General features: G+C 39.1%; 1 protein-coding gene and 1 non-coding gene across 3 annotated transcripts; one reads left to right on the top strand and one right to left on the bottom strand.

Moving 5' to 3' along the window:
- Window positions 1-320: 320 nt before the first annotated feature.
- LOC105059222 (uncharacterized) lies at window positions 321-16967 on the top strand. 2 transcript variants are annotated; one of them, XM_073250356.1, is made up of 3 exons: window positions 321-894; window positions 13478-15428; window positions 16234-16967. In XM_073250356.1, exons 2-3 carry the CDS (start codon window positions 13662-13664, stop codon window positions 16522-16524), a joined length of 2058 nt encoding a protein of 685 aa, XP_073106457.1. In that variant the 5' UTR covers window positions 321-894; window positions 13478-13661; the 3' UTR covers window positions 16525-16967. The 2 variants fall into 2 exon arrangements, with proteins under 2 accessions (XP_073106457.1, XP_073106458.1); XM_073250357.1 differs by lacking the exon at window positions 321-894 and having other exon boundaries at window positions 12432-15428.
- Window positions 16968-17735: 768 nt separating this feature from the next.
- TRNAC-GCA (transfer RNA cysteine (anticodon GCA)) lies at window positions 17736-17807 on the bottom strand. Its single transcript has one exon. It is a non-coding gene; the product is annotated as a tRNA-Cys (tRNA).
- Between the last annotated feature and the right edge of the window lie 548 nt (window positions 17808-18355).

Below are 18355 nucleotides of genomic sequence, written 5' to 3'. Positions count from 1 at the left end.
TTTTTTTCTTTCCTTATTAATATATTTTTTTTCTTCCCCAAATTCTCAACCAAAATATTAGGATTAAATATAATATTAATTTTATTTTTTTATTATTAAATAGATAAGATGAAAATTATAAAAGATTCATCAACTCTTAATTTTTTTTAATTATTTTTTCTTCAAATTCATTCGATTTGAAGAAGAAAAAAATTATTGATTTAAAATAATTTATATTTTTTCTATTTTTTAATTAAAAATTTTTTAATTAAAAAAAATATTTTTTTTGTTTTTTCTCCTATTCTTCTCTCCCACTTCTCTCCCAGCAAGAGCGTTAGAGATCGCGAGAGAAAAAAGAGCGGACGGAAGCCACAGAGGAGGAACAGCAGCAATACGCTGTAGGCCACACCAAGCTACGCTAGAAGGACACCACACGTGCATGGATATCATCCCTTTCTTCATCAGTGGCAGCGGCTTGCACGCCCCTGAGGCAGGCAGAGTGGAGGCTTTAAAAGGGGAATCGCGGGATCCTAATTTTTGAGAAATACGAGATAATGCAAGCACTCGCGAGCAATGATTCTAACTTCCGACAAAGAGCCGGAACTTCCGAAATGCTAGCAGACGCTGGAACTCTCGTCAAAGACAGCCCTCAGCACCCCCGCACGTGTCCGTTCATCCCTGGACAGGCGCCAATCGCGGACTTTTAGGGGTTCTTCGTGGAGATTGATGTTAGTTTATTATTTATTCTACAGCCTACCGAATCCCGATGACGCCCAGCATCATCGTACTCGTTGGGAAAACCCTCCGTGGGCTTCTCTTCTTGTCGAGCGAACAAAATCAAAACCTTACGACACCTCTCGCGCTCTGTCTGTCGACCCCCCTGCGTCTCCTTCCTCCCTCTTCGTCGGGTGCAAGGTATCCCTCTTTGCTATTGGCTTGCTTCCCACTGGATTTCACACAACGAAAGTTGGGATTTTGTTCAGCATCGTCTTCGATTCCTATGATGCAATGCTGCTTTCTTCATCACAAAAGGTGGCTCTTTTATCTCTCTTTATGGACACCCGGTCTCTTTTGGTTCTGGTGGGAATCGGGATTTGGGGCGGTTTAATCAGTATTAAACGCCATCTTAGATTGGAATGCTCGTCTGTATGATAGCTTCAGCCCCCATGTCTGTTTTCGGCTTTGCATTGAACTACTTTCTCACTGAAAAGGGGGGATGCTGCAAAATGACCGCTTTTTGACTTTCGTTGGCTCGTTTGCTTCCCATTTGGGTTTCGTTCCTCCACTGCATTCCATTAGCTCCATTTTTTTTCCCAACAATCTTTGAGAAGATCTGTTTTGCCTTCTGCTTCTCAATCACAGCAAATGGGTATCGGTTTGCTTGGATATGGATTTAGTTTGATATATATTTTTTTAGTGAGTTTTCTTCGCTTTCTTGTTAGTTAGCTTAGTTTTTTGGTGGTGTCGATAAATCAGGGCTAGATGTCACGCCATAGGATGTGAATACTGAAGCAAAGATCGAACTTAGTTAATGGTAGGTAGGGATAAGTGGAGATGGATATGTGCATTCTATCGAAACTGATGCCATGATAAGCTTGTAATTTTTTGTTCATCTGATTGTGGAGGTAAAAGGACTTGCCACTTAAGGACTTGATTTGCATTCGATTCTAATGCATTTTATTACCTTTGATGTGCTCTTGTCACAGACTACAGAGGAGAGAAAACCATTAAGTTCTAGCTATGCCTTGGCAAATATTAGTGACTTTTTTTGTGTTTATATTTCACGGTCGCGTTGCTGTGCGAACTTGTTCAGGTTATGTATTCACTTAGGTTGATTTTTGCTTAGATAAATTAACTTGCGTTGCTTAAGGACAATGTGTAGATTTTATACTGTGGCGTAGCCAACTGACCAATAGGTAGTGTGTTAGACTGTTAGTACATCTCTTTCTGTGTATTTCATGGATTTTTCACTGTCTATTCTTCTGATTTTGCATTTTAGCACCATTCATTTCTACGCTAACTCCTTAGCTTGCTGCCTGTAAGTGTCATTTTCACTTTGAAATTTGAAGGAATCTTCTCTCTGCAAGTAGTTGCATTTTTATCTCTGGCCATTCAAATAAAGCCATCTGTGGTGCTTGCTTTTGTTTTTCTCATTATTATAATTATTCTCTGGCTTCCATCTTCTTCGGTATGTAATTTTGCTCTTTTATGAATGGATGGTGACTCTCTTGGATCATAAGATATTAGACACACAAACAAGTAGGCTTTTTGATAAATCCTTGAAAGCTTGCCACATCTTGCTACAACTGGGTGATGTTTTAGCTGAAAGATAACATGAATAACAAATGAAATGCAAGATATTCAGCTTGCTTCCACTCAATCTGAAATAACCAGAAACAGCTTTATCAAGACGTAGCATGCTAACTGAAGGAAAAACCGGCTTTTTCCTTGTAGGATCTTCCAGATCTAATGAGATCTGGAGTGAAATATTTTTAAAAAAAATTATCCTACTTTATTTCATATCTAAGGTCTATTAGATCTGATTCTTATTATCTGATATTTAATCTAAAATTAAATCTAAAACTTGAGAATTAGAGAAATATCTCTAGGGTAACTAGATTACCCTGTAGATGATCGCAGCAATGCTCGAGATTCAAAAATAACCACGCAGTCGCCTAGCCTCTACCGGTATCCACTCGAGCAGGATCTGGATTGTCTTCTCCTTGTAAATCTCTGCTCTAAAAATCAGATCTGGATCTGATCTAGAAGATCTTCAAAAGATCTTCTAAAGCTGGAGCAGCAGCTTCTCGACAAATCCCTGCAGCCTTCTGATCAGGGAGCCACCACGTCTTGGACAAGCACCAGATGGACGCCCGACTTCTTGGACGTGAAGAGGGTAGAGAGAGGACTAGAAGGGATATGGAGAAGTTGAGGGATATCAGGCTTTTGCTGGGTATTGAGCAGATTCAATAAACCCTAGGTGCAGACAGGGTTTAAATAGACCCTGCTGCGCCATGCAGTGCCACATCATTCGACCAATAAGAAAATTCCAATTAATTCTGTAAAAATTCTGATTGGTGGAGTGATGTCATCTGATCATATCAGATAAAAATCCCATCAAACCCTCCTACTGTTGGCGCCAACATTGGATAAACACAGTGAGATTGGCGCCCAACAGTTTGAGTCGATCAAGGCATAGAGTCCTCATCTCATGGGACTCTATCCTTATCCACTTGGGACGCACGCCCAATCTGATCTTGGCGCCCACTTTGAGGTCTAATTTAGTAGATGGACACTCCACAAAAACTCTCCAATGACCTCTTGCCAAGTGGCCTTCAGTTCAAGATCCATAAGTCAACGTTTGACCGATGTCCTAAAACGAAAATGGCAGGTGACAGAAATTGACAGGTGTTGTCTTAAATTCATCTCATGAATTAAGACAAGATTTTTCTGAGCTGGACTAGCTCCAGTCAGACTGAGAAAAATCTTCTCAAGGTTCTCTGGGTGAGTCAAATCACATTTGACTCAGTCGAGATGAAAAAGATTATACGAGGAGAAAGTTAGGCTCAATCGTGTGCTAGCACGATTTTTTTGAACCTAATTGGATCTAATCCAAATCAATCGAACTGGGCTAGCTCAATTGATGACATCCAGACCCTAACTCTTGTTTGTGTGATCCAGTTAGGTTCATTTCCATATGGTAATGAGACATGTCGTGATCTCATCATCGACATCATCGAAACTCCTTTCGGTGGACCAGACCTCTTCTGATTTAGACAATTAGAATGATCGATCATCAAGATCATTCTAATTGCTCTCAAAATTCACCAGTGACACCTGGCAGTATATGGTGACAACCCATCAGAAATGAAGATGAACCTCTCGGTGCAGCTACCTGTGTGATTGAGTTCTTCTATCATGAGTTCCGACTGAATTAGGGTTAAGGTGAACTCGTCAAACCCAACATCAGTCATATGAATCAATCGATCGATCCGAGTTCGATGTGAAACTCCAATGAAAAATTTTTTTCCATTATTTCACTCTGCCATGGCCATGGACTTAAGGACTCGATCTTTCGATCATCAAAGGACTACTCTTCTCATCTACCGAGGTTGATAGATCCCATCTTGGTGCAATCTGGTTCCTACAATGAATATGCTACAACCAACATACACCTCAGGATTCTGAATGGCTAGGAGACCGAGTTATAGTGTAGTCAAACTATAACACACTCAAGGTGAACTGTCGATGCACCTCAGGTCAAAGAACTAGACATACAGCTGCAGCATCGAGCTAGTCATTGATGAGAAAGTAGACTTCCTTATGACTGCTCGAGGTGGTCACGCTCAGTACTCTCGTTCTTAACGAATACCTGTACTCTCGCTCTGGTGTTTCCACACCGTAGACTCAAGACACATCTACCCTAAGAAAGCGATCGTACACCAACCTTCCGGATCGATCACCATTCTCGTGATGATCCTATGGTCAGGAGCTATTTATGAGTTAGTTATGTAAATTCATGCCTTAAATTTTCAACTTTTGAAAATATGAATTAACATGCCTACTAACTCAAAGGATGTATCACAGACACAATGTGATAGTAGAATAATCCTTTTATTTATTTATAGTCAAAATTATAAATTTGTCCTTAGATTTGTACAGGAATGTGTCAGTCAATCTGGCATCTAGGGCACACATCTAACAAACTCCCACTTGACCTAATACCAATTGGCTACATATCTAAGTCCCATCTTCTCAAGGTGGGTTTCGATCTTCTGCTGGCCTAATGGCTTTGTCAGTGGGTCTGCCACATTGTTTGTGGAGTCGACTCTCTTAATCTCGACATAATCCTTTTCGAGATAATCACGGATCAGATGGAATCGCCGCTTGATATGCTTGGACTTCTGGTGAGACCTTGGCTCCTTAGCCAGAGCTATGGCGTCATTATTGTTGCAGTAAAGAGGGATGTCATCACTTCAAGCTCTGCGGCAAATTTTTTGTATCAGAATACCTCCTTCACATCTTCCGATGCAGCAATATACTCTGCCTCCATGGTGGATCAGCAATTACCGTATTCTTAGAACTCTTCCAGTTGACTGCACCACCATTGCAAATGAACAGACTTTCAGATGTCGACTTTCGATCATCTATATCAGACATGAAGTTTGAGTCTGTAAATCTCTGAACCTGGAGTTCTCCATTCCCAAAGACTAGAAATATATCCTTAGTCCTTCTCAAGTACTTAAAGATATATTTCATAAAAGTCCAGTGCTCTTTGCTTGGATTCGACTGATATCTACTTGTGACACTCACAGCATGGGCTATATCAGGTCGTGTACATAGCATGGCATACATGAGGCTCCCTATTGCGGAAGCATAAGGGATTTTGCTCATGTATTCAATCTCCTCAGGTGTGCTAGGGCACATCTTCTTGGGGAGATGAATGCCATGTCTAAAAGGTACTAAATCTTTTTTGGAGTTTTTCATGCTAAACCTTTTTAGCACCTCCTCTATGTACATTTTCTGTGAAAGTCCTAGCATCCTATTTGGTCTATCTCTATAGACCTTAATACCCAGTATAAAGGATGCTTCTCTTAGATTTTTCATAGAGAACTCCTTAGACAACCATATTTTGACTGAAGTCAATATGGAAATATCATTTTCAATTAGGAAGATGTCATCAACGTACAGTACGAGGAAAACAACTACGCTCCCACTGACCTTCTTGAATACACATAGTTCCTCGTTCTTGATGAAACCAAATATTTTGATCACATCATTGAAACGAGTATTCCAGCTCTGAGATGCTTGCTTAAGTCCATAAATAGACCTTTGCAGCTTGCAGACCTTGTGATCATCATCACTGGATGTGAAACCAAGCGGCTGTTCCATATAGATATCTTCCTCAAGATATCCATTTAAGAACGTCATTTTCACGTCCATCTGCCATATTTCATAATCGAAATAGACTGTAACAGCAAGCAATGTGCGGATGGATTTTAGCATAGCTACGGACGAGAAGATATCCTGATAGTCAATGCTTTCGCGCTGACTACAACCTTTCGCTACGAGCCTAGCCTTGAATGTCTTCACATTCCTATCTGCACCTATCTTTCTCTTGAAGATTCATTTACACCTAATAGGTACAATACCTTCAGGTGGATCTACCGAGGTCTAGACTTGGTTTGAGTGCATCGAGTCAATTTCTGATCTCATTGCCTCTAACCATTTCTCGGAGTCGATATCTGATATCGCCTCGTCATAGGTCTTGGGGTCATCACCATGAGCCCTATTTTTCGTGAGGAACATTTTCTCTACTTCTTTTTGTATAGTACCTAAGTACCTTTCAGGAGGACGGAAAATCCTAGTCGATCTACGAGGTGGAAGAGGTTGTGTTAGGACTGGTTCTAATTGATTGGGTTCCTCAGGTTCTTTAGCTCGTTGCTCTTGGGAGACATTCTCCTTGAGCTTAATTATTCTTCCGATGCTACCATCTTGAATAAACTGTTTTTCAAGAAAAATAGCATGTCGATTCACAATCACATTGTGATCTTCCGAAATATAGAAATAGTATCCTAATGACTCTTTAGGATATTCTATGAACCGAGCTCTAAAAGACCTGAACTCTAACTTGTCCACTTGCTGTCTCTTGACATGAGCCGGACAACCCCAAATTCTGAGATGACTCAGACTTGGCTTCTTACCATGCCATATCTCATACGGTGTGGTAGGAACGATTTTAGAGGAAATCCTATTCAATACATATATTGCTGTCATGAGACAATGTCTCCAAAGAAACTCAAAGAAGTTTGTGAAGCTCATCATGGAACGGACCATATCTAATAGGGTCCGCTTTCTTCGTTCTGAAATTTCGTTGAGTTGTGGCGTTCTAGGTGGAGTCCATTGAGAGACTATGCCATTGTCCTTAAGATAGTCTAGAAACTCCCGACTAAGGTATTCACCTCCTCGATCTGATCGAAGAACCTTAATGGGCTTTCCTGTTTGTTTTTCTACCTCATGCCTGAATTCTTTGAACTTTTCAAAAGCTTCAGATTTGTGTTTCATTAGAAATACATACCCAGACCTAGACATATCATCGGTGAAGGTAATGAAGTAGACATAGTTGCCTCTAACCGGCACATTAAATGGACCGCACACATCCGTATGTACTAGGGCAAGTAGGTCTGTGGCCCTTTCCCCATGTCCCACAAAAGGAAGCTTGGTCATTTTGCCTTGAAGGCATGATTCACAAACTGGATATGACTCGAAAGTCAATAGACTCAATAGTCCGGATTTCTTTAATTTGTTAACCCTGTCTTCCACTATATGACCTAGCCTTAGGTGCCATAGATACCTATCATTTAGACTATCTCTAGGCCTTTTAATTTTCATGGCATTTACATTTTGCTCGATATGAAATACAAATACATCAATATGTAGCTGGTAGAGACCATTAATAAGAAAATCATTTGCAACTTTATTATTTTCATAAAATATGTTACAATGATCCTTATGAAAGCTAATCACATAGCCTTCTTGTGCTAAACATGAAACAGAAATCAAATTCTTGCTTGCTGCAGACACATAATAACGGTCTCTAAGAACTAAATCTAATCCTAACGGTAATCACAGAGGGTAGGTTTTCACAGTCACAGCAGCAACTTTTATTCCGTTTCCGACGCGTAGGATCATATCCCCATCCCTCAGCCTTCTGCTCTCCTCAAGATCCTGCATAGAAGTGCACAAATGAGCACTAGAACCAGAGTCAAGTATCCAACTGGATGCAGAGAAAATCGTAAGATTAGATTCTATAACGAGCATACCTCCAGAAGGACCATCCTTCTTGTTCTTCAGGGTGGCCAGGTACTGAGGACAGTTTCGTTTCCAATGGCCGTCTGAATTGCAGTGAAAATATATTTTTTTTTCAGCAGCCTTCTTCTTCGGTTCCATTTTCTTCCTTTTCTCATCTACCTTCTGCTTCTTCGCAGACTTCTTCTTTTCAAAAAACTTTCTCTTGGAAGAAGTCCGCTCCACAGTAAGGACTGAGCCTTTTGAACTCTTCAAAGAAAGCTCAGCCGTAACCAACATGTTCATTAACTCAGCCAAGGTACACTGCATCTTATGCATATGGAAGTTCATGATGAACTGACCATATGCATTGGACAAAAACTGAAGGATCACATCAATCTGAAAATCTTTGTCTAAGATGATACCGAGCTTCTCAAGCTCCTCAAGATCCTTGATCATTGTCAAACAATGATCTTGGACTGACTGTCCATCACGCATTTTAGCCTTAAAAAGTCTTTGGCAGACTTGATATTTGGCTGCGTGACTTTGTTCACCAAACAACACTTGTAGGTGAGCCAACATTTGATGGGTAGTCATAATGTTCTCATGCTGGCGCTGTAAGTCATCAGACATGGCACCTAACATGTAGTACCTGGCTTTGTTATCTTCATCCGTCCATTTTTCCAGAGACGCTCTCTGTTCAGCAGTCGGACGTGTTGGCATGGCATGTGGGTCCTGGTTCAAGACATGAGTCAGTTTCTCAGAACCCAGAATAATTCTGTAGTTCCTCAACTAGTCCTTGAAATTGGGTTCAGTCAATCTGTGGGTGTCTAGTATTTTGGTCAGGAGGTTGGATGCAGACATGTTTTCTGTAGAGAGTCAAAAGTTTCTAGTTAGATTTTGTAATCAGACTTAACCAATTTGTTTAGGGGTTTTATTTTTAAATAAATTAGGCTCCCACTATTTTCTCAGATCCCTACACTCCCTAGGTAGAGATGTGAAAATCTCCGTGATTAGTGATTTCTAGTGGGTGGTGCGGTCTCACCGACTGGCTCACCACCTCACCTAACAGTTATTGGTGATGGGTCAACCGATGAGTGGACAACTCTTGTCCAATAATTCTCTAATCATGGTGCACTCAAAACTTGGTCTCTAATTCATGAAGCTCATCGTGTCTGGAATATTGCTCCAATCTTTAGTTAAGTCAAACCCACCATTTGCACGAACTAGATTCCTGATTGAGTCCCTCACCGTATCCGGAATATTGAGCACAACCCATCTTCTAATCCGTAGCATCCAATGCCTAATGGACATGGTTGCGTCTTCTCGATGCAACTGAGCCACTGTAACCAGTCGAGAATAATCAACCCCGGGAAGGGCCCGCACATCCACAATGGTGGAAGACCTTAGACTTAATATTTTCTTAGGAAGATTTAATTTAGGTCTCATTAAACTTGACTTGACATAGTCATAACAATTATGACTAACCTAGTGGCATGGGTTAGCTCGAATTGTTAGTCACCTCAAATCAGAACTGGATCGACACATATGGTCAGGTAAGTGAGACCGGTGGGAGGGATATGCCATTAACTTGACAAGAACGCATTCGAGTCGAGTAGCTCCCAATTAAAAACCATTCGGTCGCATCTGCCCAACTTACCTTAGACACCAAATTATCGAACCAGAATCAATTGGGTTAGCCTACAATCCAGGCTCTAACCACTGAGCCAAATTAGATCTTAACTTGATCGAGTCACATATGAATGTGATTCGACCTTGACTTAATCCTATTAGGCTAGTCAATTATTAGCTTTCATGATCCCACCTAACCAACTTTTTATTCAGTTTGATCAACCACTAGACCTAATTGAGCTACCCAAGTCAGAACCCAATTTTATGAAAATGACTTAGATCTGAAATTCTCAATTTTAGACCTAATTTAATTTCATAAGCTTAATTCATTAATTAAGTCTTGGGTTCATAAACAAAACATGTAAAATAAATCATAGGATTTCAGGATCTAGGGTTTTATAGAAAAGTAAGTTTGATTTCTGATTACGGATGAACGTGCAGCACCCCTACACGCCATAAGAATACCCCATTGAATGGGAGGAGAGGGTCTTAAACCCTACTTTGTTCTTATGACCGGATGGCCATGAGGAACATCTTAATCAGAAATATTGATTTAACTACAAAACTAGTTAAATCTAACTTACATATCACATATATAATTTCAGATCTAACTTATACATGCTTTGCATACATCTCATGTATTAAAATCTGATCTAATTAGCATACTTTCAGATCTGATACATCACATGTAATATCTGAAAAATAAGATTTAAATTGAACTATTCAATATAAAATCTATTCTAGACAGTTACTAGAACAATTTTACAACTAGTCTAGGCATGCAGCAGATCAATCTTATGAATTAATTAAATTTTATTTTTTATTTTTTGATCTGAATATAACATTTATAATATCAAAAAATCAGAGAATAAATTAGATCTAATTTATATCACATTAAAATATAAAACTTCAAGACTATTCATAGTTTAAACTATTCCTAGTCTAGTTATGCATCTCATACATGTTAGATCTACTTAGATTTAATTTTAAATTTTCTGATTTCATATCCAATCACATCTGATGTGATATCTGAAATTCATTAATATCAGATAAATAAAATTAAAAATCAGATCTAAATTAGATCTGAAATAGAGCCATCAACCTGGCTCTGATACCAGTTGAAGGGAAAACCAGCTTTTTCCTTGTAGGATCTTGCAGATCTAATGAGATCTGGGATGGAATATTTTTAAAAAAATTATCTTACTTTATTTCAGATCTAAGGTCTATTAGATCTGATTCTTATTATCTGATATTTAATCTAAAATTAAATCTAAAACTTGAGAATTAGAGAAATACCTCTAGGGTAATTAGATTACCCTGTAGATGATCGCAGCAATGTCCGAGGTTCAAAAATAGCCACGCAGTCGCCTGGCCTCTACCGGTATCTACTCGAGCAGGATCTGAATCGTCTTCTCCTTGCAAATCTCTGCTCCAAAAATCAGATATGGAAGATTTTCAAAAGATCTTTTGAAGTTGGAGCAGCAGCTTCTCGACAAATCCCTGCAGCCTTCTGATCAGAGAGCCACCACGCCTTAGACAAGCACCAGATGGACGCCCAACTTCTTGGACGTGAAGAGGAGAGAGAGAGGACCAGAGAAACATGAAGAAGTTGAGGGATATCAGGCTTTTGCTGGGTATTGAGCAGATTCAATAAACCTTAGGTGTAGACAGGGTTTAAATAGATCCTGCTGCGCCATGCAGTGCCACATCATTCGATCAATCAAAAAATTTCAATTAATTCTGAAAAAATTCTGATTGATGGAGTGATGTCATCTAATCATATCAGATAAGAATCCCACCAAATCCTCCTATTGTTGGTGCCGACACTGGATAAACACAGTGAGATTGGCGCCCAATAGTTTGAGTCGATTAAGGCATAGAGTCCTCATCTCATGGGACTCTATCCTTATCTACTTGGGGCGCACGCCCAATCTGATCTTGGCGCCCACTTTGAGGCCTAATTTAGCAGGTGGACACTCCACAAAAACTCTCTAATGACCTCTTGCCAAGTGACCTTCAGTTCAAGATCCATAAGTCAACGTTTGACCGATGTCTTAAAACGAAAATGACAGGTGACAGAAATTGGCAGGTGTTGTCTTAAATTCATCTCATGAATTAAGACAAAACTTTTCTGAGCTAGACTGGCTCCAGTCAGACTGAGAGAAATCTTCTCAAGGTTCTCTGGGTGAGTCAAATCATATTTGGCTCAGTCGAGATGAAAATGATTGCAGGAGGAGAAAGTTAGGCTCAATCATGTGCTAGCACGATTTTCTTAAACCTAATTGGATCTAATCCAAATCAATCGAACTGGGCTAGCTCAATTGATGACATCCAGATCCTAACTCTTGTTTGTGTGATCCAGTTAGGTTCATTTCCATATGGTAATGAGACATGTCGTGATCTTATCATCGACATCATCAAAACTCCTTTCGATGGACCAGAACTCTTCTGATTCAGATAATTAAAATGATCGATTATCAAGATCATTCTAATTGCTCTCAAAATCCATCAGTGACACCTAGCAGTATATGATGGCAACCCATCAGAAATGAAGACGAACCTCTCGGTGCAGCTACCTGTGTGATTGAGTTCCTCTATCATGAGTCTCGACTGAATTAGGGTTAAGGTGAACTCGTTAAATCCAACATCAGTCATATGAATCAATCGATCGATCCGAGTCCGATGTGAAATCCCAATGGAAAATTCTTTTCCATTATTTCACTCTGCCATGGCCATGGGCTTAAGGACTCAATCTTTTGATCATCATAGGACTACTCTCATCTACCGAGGTTGACAGATTCCATCTTGGTGCAATCTGGTTCCTACAATGAATATGCTACAGCCAACATATACCTCGGGATTTCGAATGGCTAGGAGACCGAGTTATGGTGTAGTCAAACTATAACACACTCAAGGTGAACTGTCGATGCACCTCAGGTCAAAGAACTAGACACACAGCTGCAGCATCGAGCTAGTCATCGACGAGAAGGTAGACTTCCTTATGATTGCTCGAGGTGGTCATGCTTAGTACTCTCGTTCTTAACGAATACCTGTACTCTCGCTCTGGTGTCTCCACACCGTAGACTCAAGACACATCTACCCTAAGAAAGTGATTGTACACCAACCTTCCGGATCGATCACCATCCTCGTGATGATCCTATGGTCAGGAGCTGTTTATGAGTTAGTTATGTAAATTCATGCCTTAAATTTTTAACTCTTGAAAATATGAATTAACATTCTTACTAACTCAAAGGATGTATCACAGATACAATGTGAGAGTAGAATAATCCTTTTATTTATTTATAGTCAAAATTATAAATTTGTCCTTAAATTTGTACAGGAATGTGTCAGTCAATCTGGCATCTAGGGTACACATCTAACACTAACCACATTGGTCGGACCTTTTTTCACTTGCACTACATTATATTTCAGTCAGAACAGCCACTAAGAAAAAAAAAATCAGAATTTTAGAGTTATGCATTTGTTAATTGCCAGCATATAAAATAGCTCTCCAGTTGCATGGTCTCTGCAGAATTTCATGATTTATTATGAATACAAATTTTTGAGGATAATATGGTGATAACTAGTCATCTTAATAAAAGAGAATCCATTTTTGAAGCCTTTTTTCCCCTTCAGGTTACAATTTGTCAAGCCATGTTTACATTTTTGAGAGTCAAACATCAGGTATCAGGTTTTATTTGCTAAGTTTGTTGTATTGGTTCACAGTCCTTAAGTTTGATGAGGACACATTTACCCTTATTTATAATTTCAACATCAATTCTTTTTCTGATGATTTACATAGTTCCTTCTCCTATATGCTTGGTAATAGAACATATACTGGCTATTGTTTGCATGCTTGACTTTTAGTGCTCATGCTTATGTTTTGAATGTTTAGCAGGAAGAAATTGATTGTTACTATTCTCTTAGTTGATCAAAAGCAGTCATGCATGTAATTATTGGTCAAATTTGAAAAATTCTTCAAAAATATTAAACAAATAAAATTTAAATCTTAGGACATGGTATATTCAGGGTGGATCTTCCCCCCTTACATGACCTTGTTTGCTTATGGTCGTTGCAGGTCAGTACAAGCATGGGGCTAGTGCTGCCAAGCAGCATCCAGGTTTAAAATTGTTCATCCCTCTCTTGAGAACAGTCTGGAAAAAGAGGAAAGTATAGAATGGAAAGCCTTGAGGAAGAAATATTACATAAAAAACTTCTATGAGTTTAGCTGCTGTAAATCTCCTAGCTCTCATTGCAAAAGCATGCCTTCTAGGCTTGTGGGACCAAATTTGAAAGATAATGAAGTACTAAAGAGGGGTTCTGTATATCAAAGCTCTAGAGAGATAAGAAGAATGAGACAGTTAAAAGAGGAGAGAAGGAAGGTAAAACTCACTCATAGTGATAAAGGTTTTATATCCATTGAGATTACTGATTCCTTGTCTTATATTTTCCGGAATGAAGCTGGTAAGTGTCAGCAGGAAAAGATATCATCATATGCTTCTCTAAATTCAAAGGTTAGATCAGCACCTACTAATATAAGCCTCCCAATTCAGACAAGGTCTATTGAACCTGCTGATGTACCTTTGTTACTCGAAGAGCACTCAAAATTCAAAAGTTTATACCAAAGTTTTACCTTAGCAAAAAATAGTTCAGCATTCCCTTCTGCAAATGCAGCTTTTGAGCATGGAAGAGAATTAGCTCAAAAGCCAAACTTAAAATGCAATCAAATGCTTGGTACTGAGAATGGCGGTGAAGCCCTTTACGAGCAAGATATGGTAGACACCTTGACCAAGTCATTTTCAGCAAAGGTGGGAATATCTTATCCACCTTGTCAGTTAGAAAGAGACCCATTCAGTCTCAGCACAAAAACTTGGCTTAGCCCAATCAAGAAGATGTTGAATCCTATCATGAAATCCAAATCTCAGCGAAATCCACCACTTATGGAAAGAGAAGATACTGGTGTCAGAACATTTGATTCTGCTAGCGTCAGGAGAAATAGTATGTACTGCAAGTTTTTGTCCAATGATTTTCTGAAGGCAACAGAGAAGTTGGAACCAATTGGGAGAGTGATTAAGAGAGACCAAGGATCGGTTTCAAGTTCTTCACCAGCTCATGTACAGGGTACTCTTAGATTGCATTATAAGCATGGTATTCCATATTCTGAATTCTCAACGGAAGTCCGAGAAGATGTTCTTTCTGCAAAGGCATGGAGAACGGATAATGCAATTAATTGGGTTTACACCTTCTATAGTCGTAAAAAGAGAGGTAATAACATTGGGTCCGGGAAAAAGGTCAAGAAGGCACAGTCATTTCAGATGATTGGCCAGATGCAAGTTTCTAGTTATTTGTGCTTGGAAACGAGTTGCAATGTCACTTCCAATCAATCTATTGTGACAGAGTTTACTTTATATGACATTGCCCAGGCAAGGAGGAGTTTTGCAGTCAAAGAAAGATCTCAGTGCTCTTCAGATTCCATTCAACCTGTGGACATTAGTGCTGGTGACTTGGTTATAGGTAGTCCTTTAGAGGCCAAATGTTCAAAAGAGCCAGCAAATTGCCAATATCCTGTTAGTGTTAGACATGCTTTGAGTGAGGGTGACTATGATGCTTCATCTTTTTACCCCTGGGAACCTGCAGACTTGCATTCACACCTTGAAATTGCAGCTATTGTAATTCAGATCCCCTCAAATCAAAAGGAGAGCACCAAGAATGTGGAAATGAATGCTAACATCACAAGAGAACACCTGAACTTATCAAGTGTTTCAACCATTGATCAAATAAGAGGAACCATATCCAGCAACTGGATTCCTGCAAATGTGAAGGTGGTCACCCCAAGCGGCACACATGGCTTGGCAGCCACTGAAAATGGTGGCCCTTCATCATTACTTGATAGATGGAGATCTGGTGGAGGCTGTGACTGTGGCGGCTGGGACATGGCCTGTCCAATTTTCATTTTTGGCAATTCAAGTGGTGTTGTGGCTGATTGTCCAACCATGGGAAGTCAACCTCCTGTTGCATTATTTTTTCAGGTACATCCATGTGCAATTTGCTTTTATTTGATAGAATAAATTGGTTTAAGCATGCATACAGTTCTGTCCTAGAGGTTGAAAACAAGTTAAAGACGGTGAATGACTTTTAAGTAATGTGTGAATCGATCATTAGAAAATATATCAAGTTTCCATTAACTTTGCAATATGGAATCTATTAACTTTTCATACCCAAAAAGTTTCACCTAGATTTATTTAAAATGGCTACAACTACCAGGGTAGAAATCAGCGAAGTAGATACATCTGGAATGTGATTCATTAGCCTTTTAGTCAAAAAATAGGCTGTGGCCTCCAAGAGTACCTATATAAATTACTCTCTTATGGTGGCTGGTCAAAATGATTAGACATGAATTGATACATATTTTGGCAGATAATATAATATGGGAACTAAAGCTTGTATCAACAAAATCTACCACTACAATCTCGGATTGTGTGCCTCAAACCTACCTTGTATATTACAATGATCTTGTCGTTCAAATCATCAGAATATTTTTTTCTTTAACATACATGGAATATTCACTGGATGAATCTTTCTGTCCTTTTGTTCTGATTTCTGCGTCATATAATTAGTTGGGGGGTGAAAGATATTAGAATTCTTTAAACCAAGTGTGTCACATATCCACTATAGTCGAATTATATCACTTAATATCCTCTGAGCATTACAATTTGTTTTTATGGTGTAAATACCAGAACCATGCTCTTGTTTGGCAAAGAAAATTTAATTTCTTGGAACTGGTCATATTTGTGTATATTTTACAATTGTCACTATGTTGATTTCTTTTAACAGGGAATAAAAGAAAAGACTTCTGCATTGTCTATTAGCCCTGATGAGGGAGGGCTCTATTCAGTCCATTTTCATGCACAATTGTCTAGTTTACAGGCATTCTCAATTTGCATTGCTATATTGCACAGTTCAGAAACTTCTCCACTGGTTGATCAGCAGAGCAGGCAGAGGTTACATTCTGATTTGCTGAGGTTGCCACCCAGGGAGGAACTGAGACACAAAGGCAGTAAAAAACCAAAGAGAAATGAACCACAAAGAAGAGAGTCAAATAGGTCCATCGTTGTTAGTTCCTAACCTGCACTTCTGTTCCAGAGAAAGAGTACATATGGTGAGAGTGCGAACAACACGATCGAACCGAATGCCGGGAAGGCGGATCTAGAGCCACACCAACTTCCCAAAATCTGCACAGAAGCCTTGTGGCTGTACCCTGCCTTCGAATCCTTTGGATGGTCTACCTGGCTTGGACACAGGTGACAGGTACTGCCGGCCGGCGCATGTGTTAAGACTCGAGTAGATGCATGTTAGCATGGCTTGTCTAAAATGAGAGACATTAGCAAGATAAGCTCTGGCATGGTCCCATGTTGTTTGGCACAATTTTGGCCTAGCAATTGAAGAAGTTTGGCAAAGTTTTGGCCAACTATACAGCTTAGCTTACAGTCTTGGGGAGGATTGCTCATAAAATTAAGTTACCATGTAGATTTTAATAATGAAGGCAACTTGGTCCATATTGCTTATTATCTAGGAAGAGCCATGTATCTTGATTTCGCCGATTAATAATTGTTGCCTCACTTTGCTGGTTTGTCCGTCCAAAATATTTTATGTTGAGAATATGATGCTCTAATTGCATAGTGGAGTTGGGACAAACAGCTTTTAGAGACTCTTCTATCGAATTGCCCGACTCTGATCATTCTAATTCCTGAATCAGTAAGCATCTGTCACAGATTTCATGGTGTAAGAATTTTAAGAAATAAATGGAGAGTTGATTTCTAACAATACGTTCACACGAAATATATTTGTACACTGTAACGTTTTTATGATAACATGGGAATGGACCTATAAGCCTTCATTTATCACAAGAGGCCTTTGGTCACAGGTCTTCAGCTCACGGGAGATTTGAGTCGTTAGACTCTGAATTTGAAAGGACTCAGCTGGAGTCCAAGGACTACCAAAAGAAGTCTCAGTCACTGGAATTTCCTTTTCCCCTGCTTCAACTGAGACCTTGAATATAAGTTAATGGTGAGCCCTTTTTTTTTTTAATTGGTTCGAGTGAGACCTGAATATACATAGATGATTAGCCCATTTTGGTAATTTACTTCAAAAGAATGGTTACCTTAGAAATAAAAAATAAAAAGAAAAATGGCTTTGTAAGGTAAAAGGAAATTTTGTCCATTAAAAATGAAAAATAATAAAACGGTTTTGTTAGTTAAGAAAATAAGAATATTTATACAAAACGATTTTGTACGATTTTTTTAAAAACAAATTATATATTTAAAATTTAAGTATAGAGGGCCCTACCGGGTTCGAACCGGTGACCTCTTGATCTGCAGTCAAATGCTCTACCACTGAGCTAAGGACCCAATTTGTTGCATTCAAGAAATTTTTAATATAACACCTTTTTGATTATCAATGTCTTCTAACCCTAGATCCTAATCATCCACAAAATTCTCGACTTCACAACCTAATTCGAATGGATAAACCTGGCGAGCTTGGGGCGTCAACCCTCGTTCCAACTTACTCTGTCCTGATTTCGCACGCCTGAAAAATTGGACTTTGGCTTTGATGGAGGCGGCCAGGTATAGACAATGGGCGGAAGTTAGAGCTTCTCTAGTATCAATTTTTTTAAAAAAGTATTTTTTTTAAGAAAAAAAAAGAACTCTCGCATGCCGTGCATCGACTTTATCCTTACCTGACCAAACCAATAAGGCCCACAGGAAATCAGTAGTCTAAAAATAATTAATTGCATCAAATATAATAATTTTTTATTTCTAAGGAAGGAAAAAAGAGAGAGAGAGAATGATAGCAGTTTATCCCCTTCATTTGTGAATCTGTCGGTTGTCTTAGCATTGCTCATTATTTAAAAGAGTCCCCTCATTTGTCTACTTGTGTGACATTTTGTTCGGTTAGC

The sequence above is a fragment of the Elaeis guineensis genome, chromosome 16 (genome assembly GCF_000442705.2).
Source record: "Elaeis guineensis isolate ETL-2024a chromosome 16, EG11, whole genome shotgun sequence".
NCBI classification, from domain to species: domain Eukaryota; kingdom Viridiplantae; phylum Streptophyta; class Magnoliopsida; order Arecales; family Arecaceae; genus Elaeis; species Elaeis guineensis.
This window is presented reverse-complemented; position numbering and strand designations above follow the sequence as displayed.

What these genes read in the sequence shown, in the direction of transcription:
- LOC105059222 (XM_073250356.1), top strand. Translation starts at nt 13,662, where the DNA reads ATGCCTTCTAGGCTTGTGGGACCAAATTTGAAAGATAATGAAGTACTA. An exon ending in CTGTTGCATTATTTTTTCAG is followed by an intron (nt 15,429 to 16,233) that starts GTACATCCATGT and finishes TTCTTTTAACAG; the next exon opens with GGAATAAAAGAAAAGACTTC.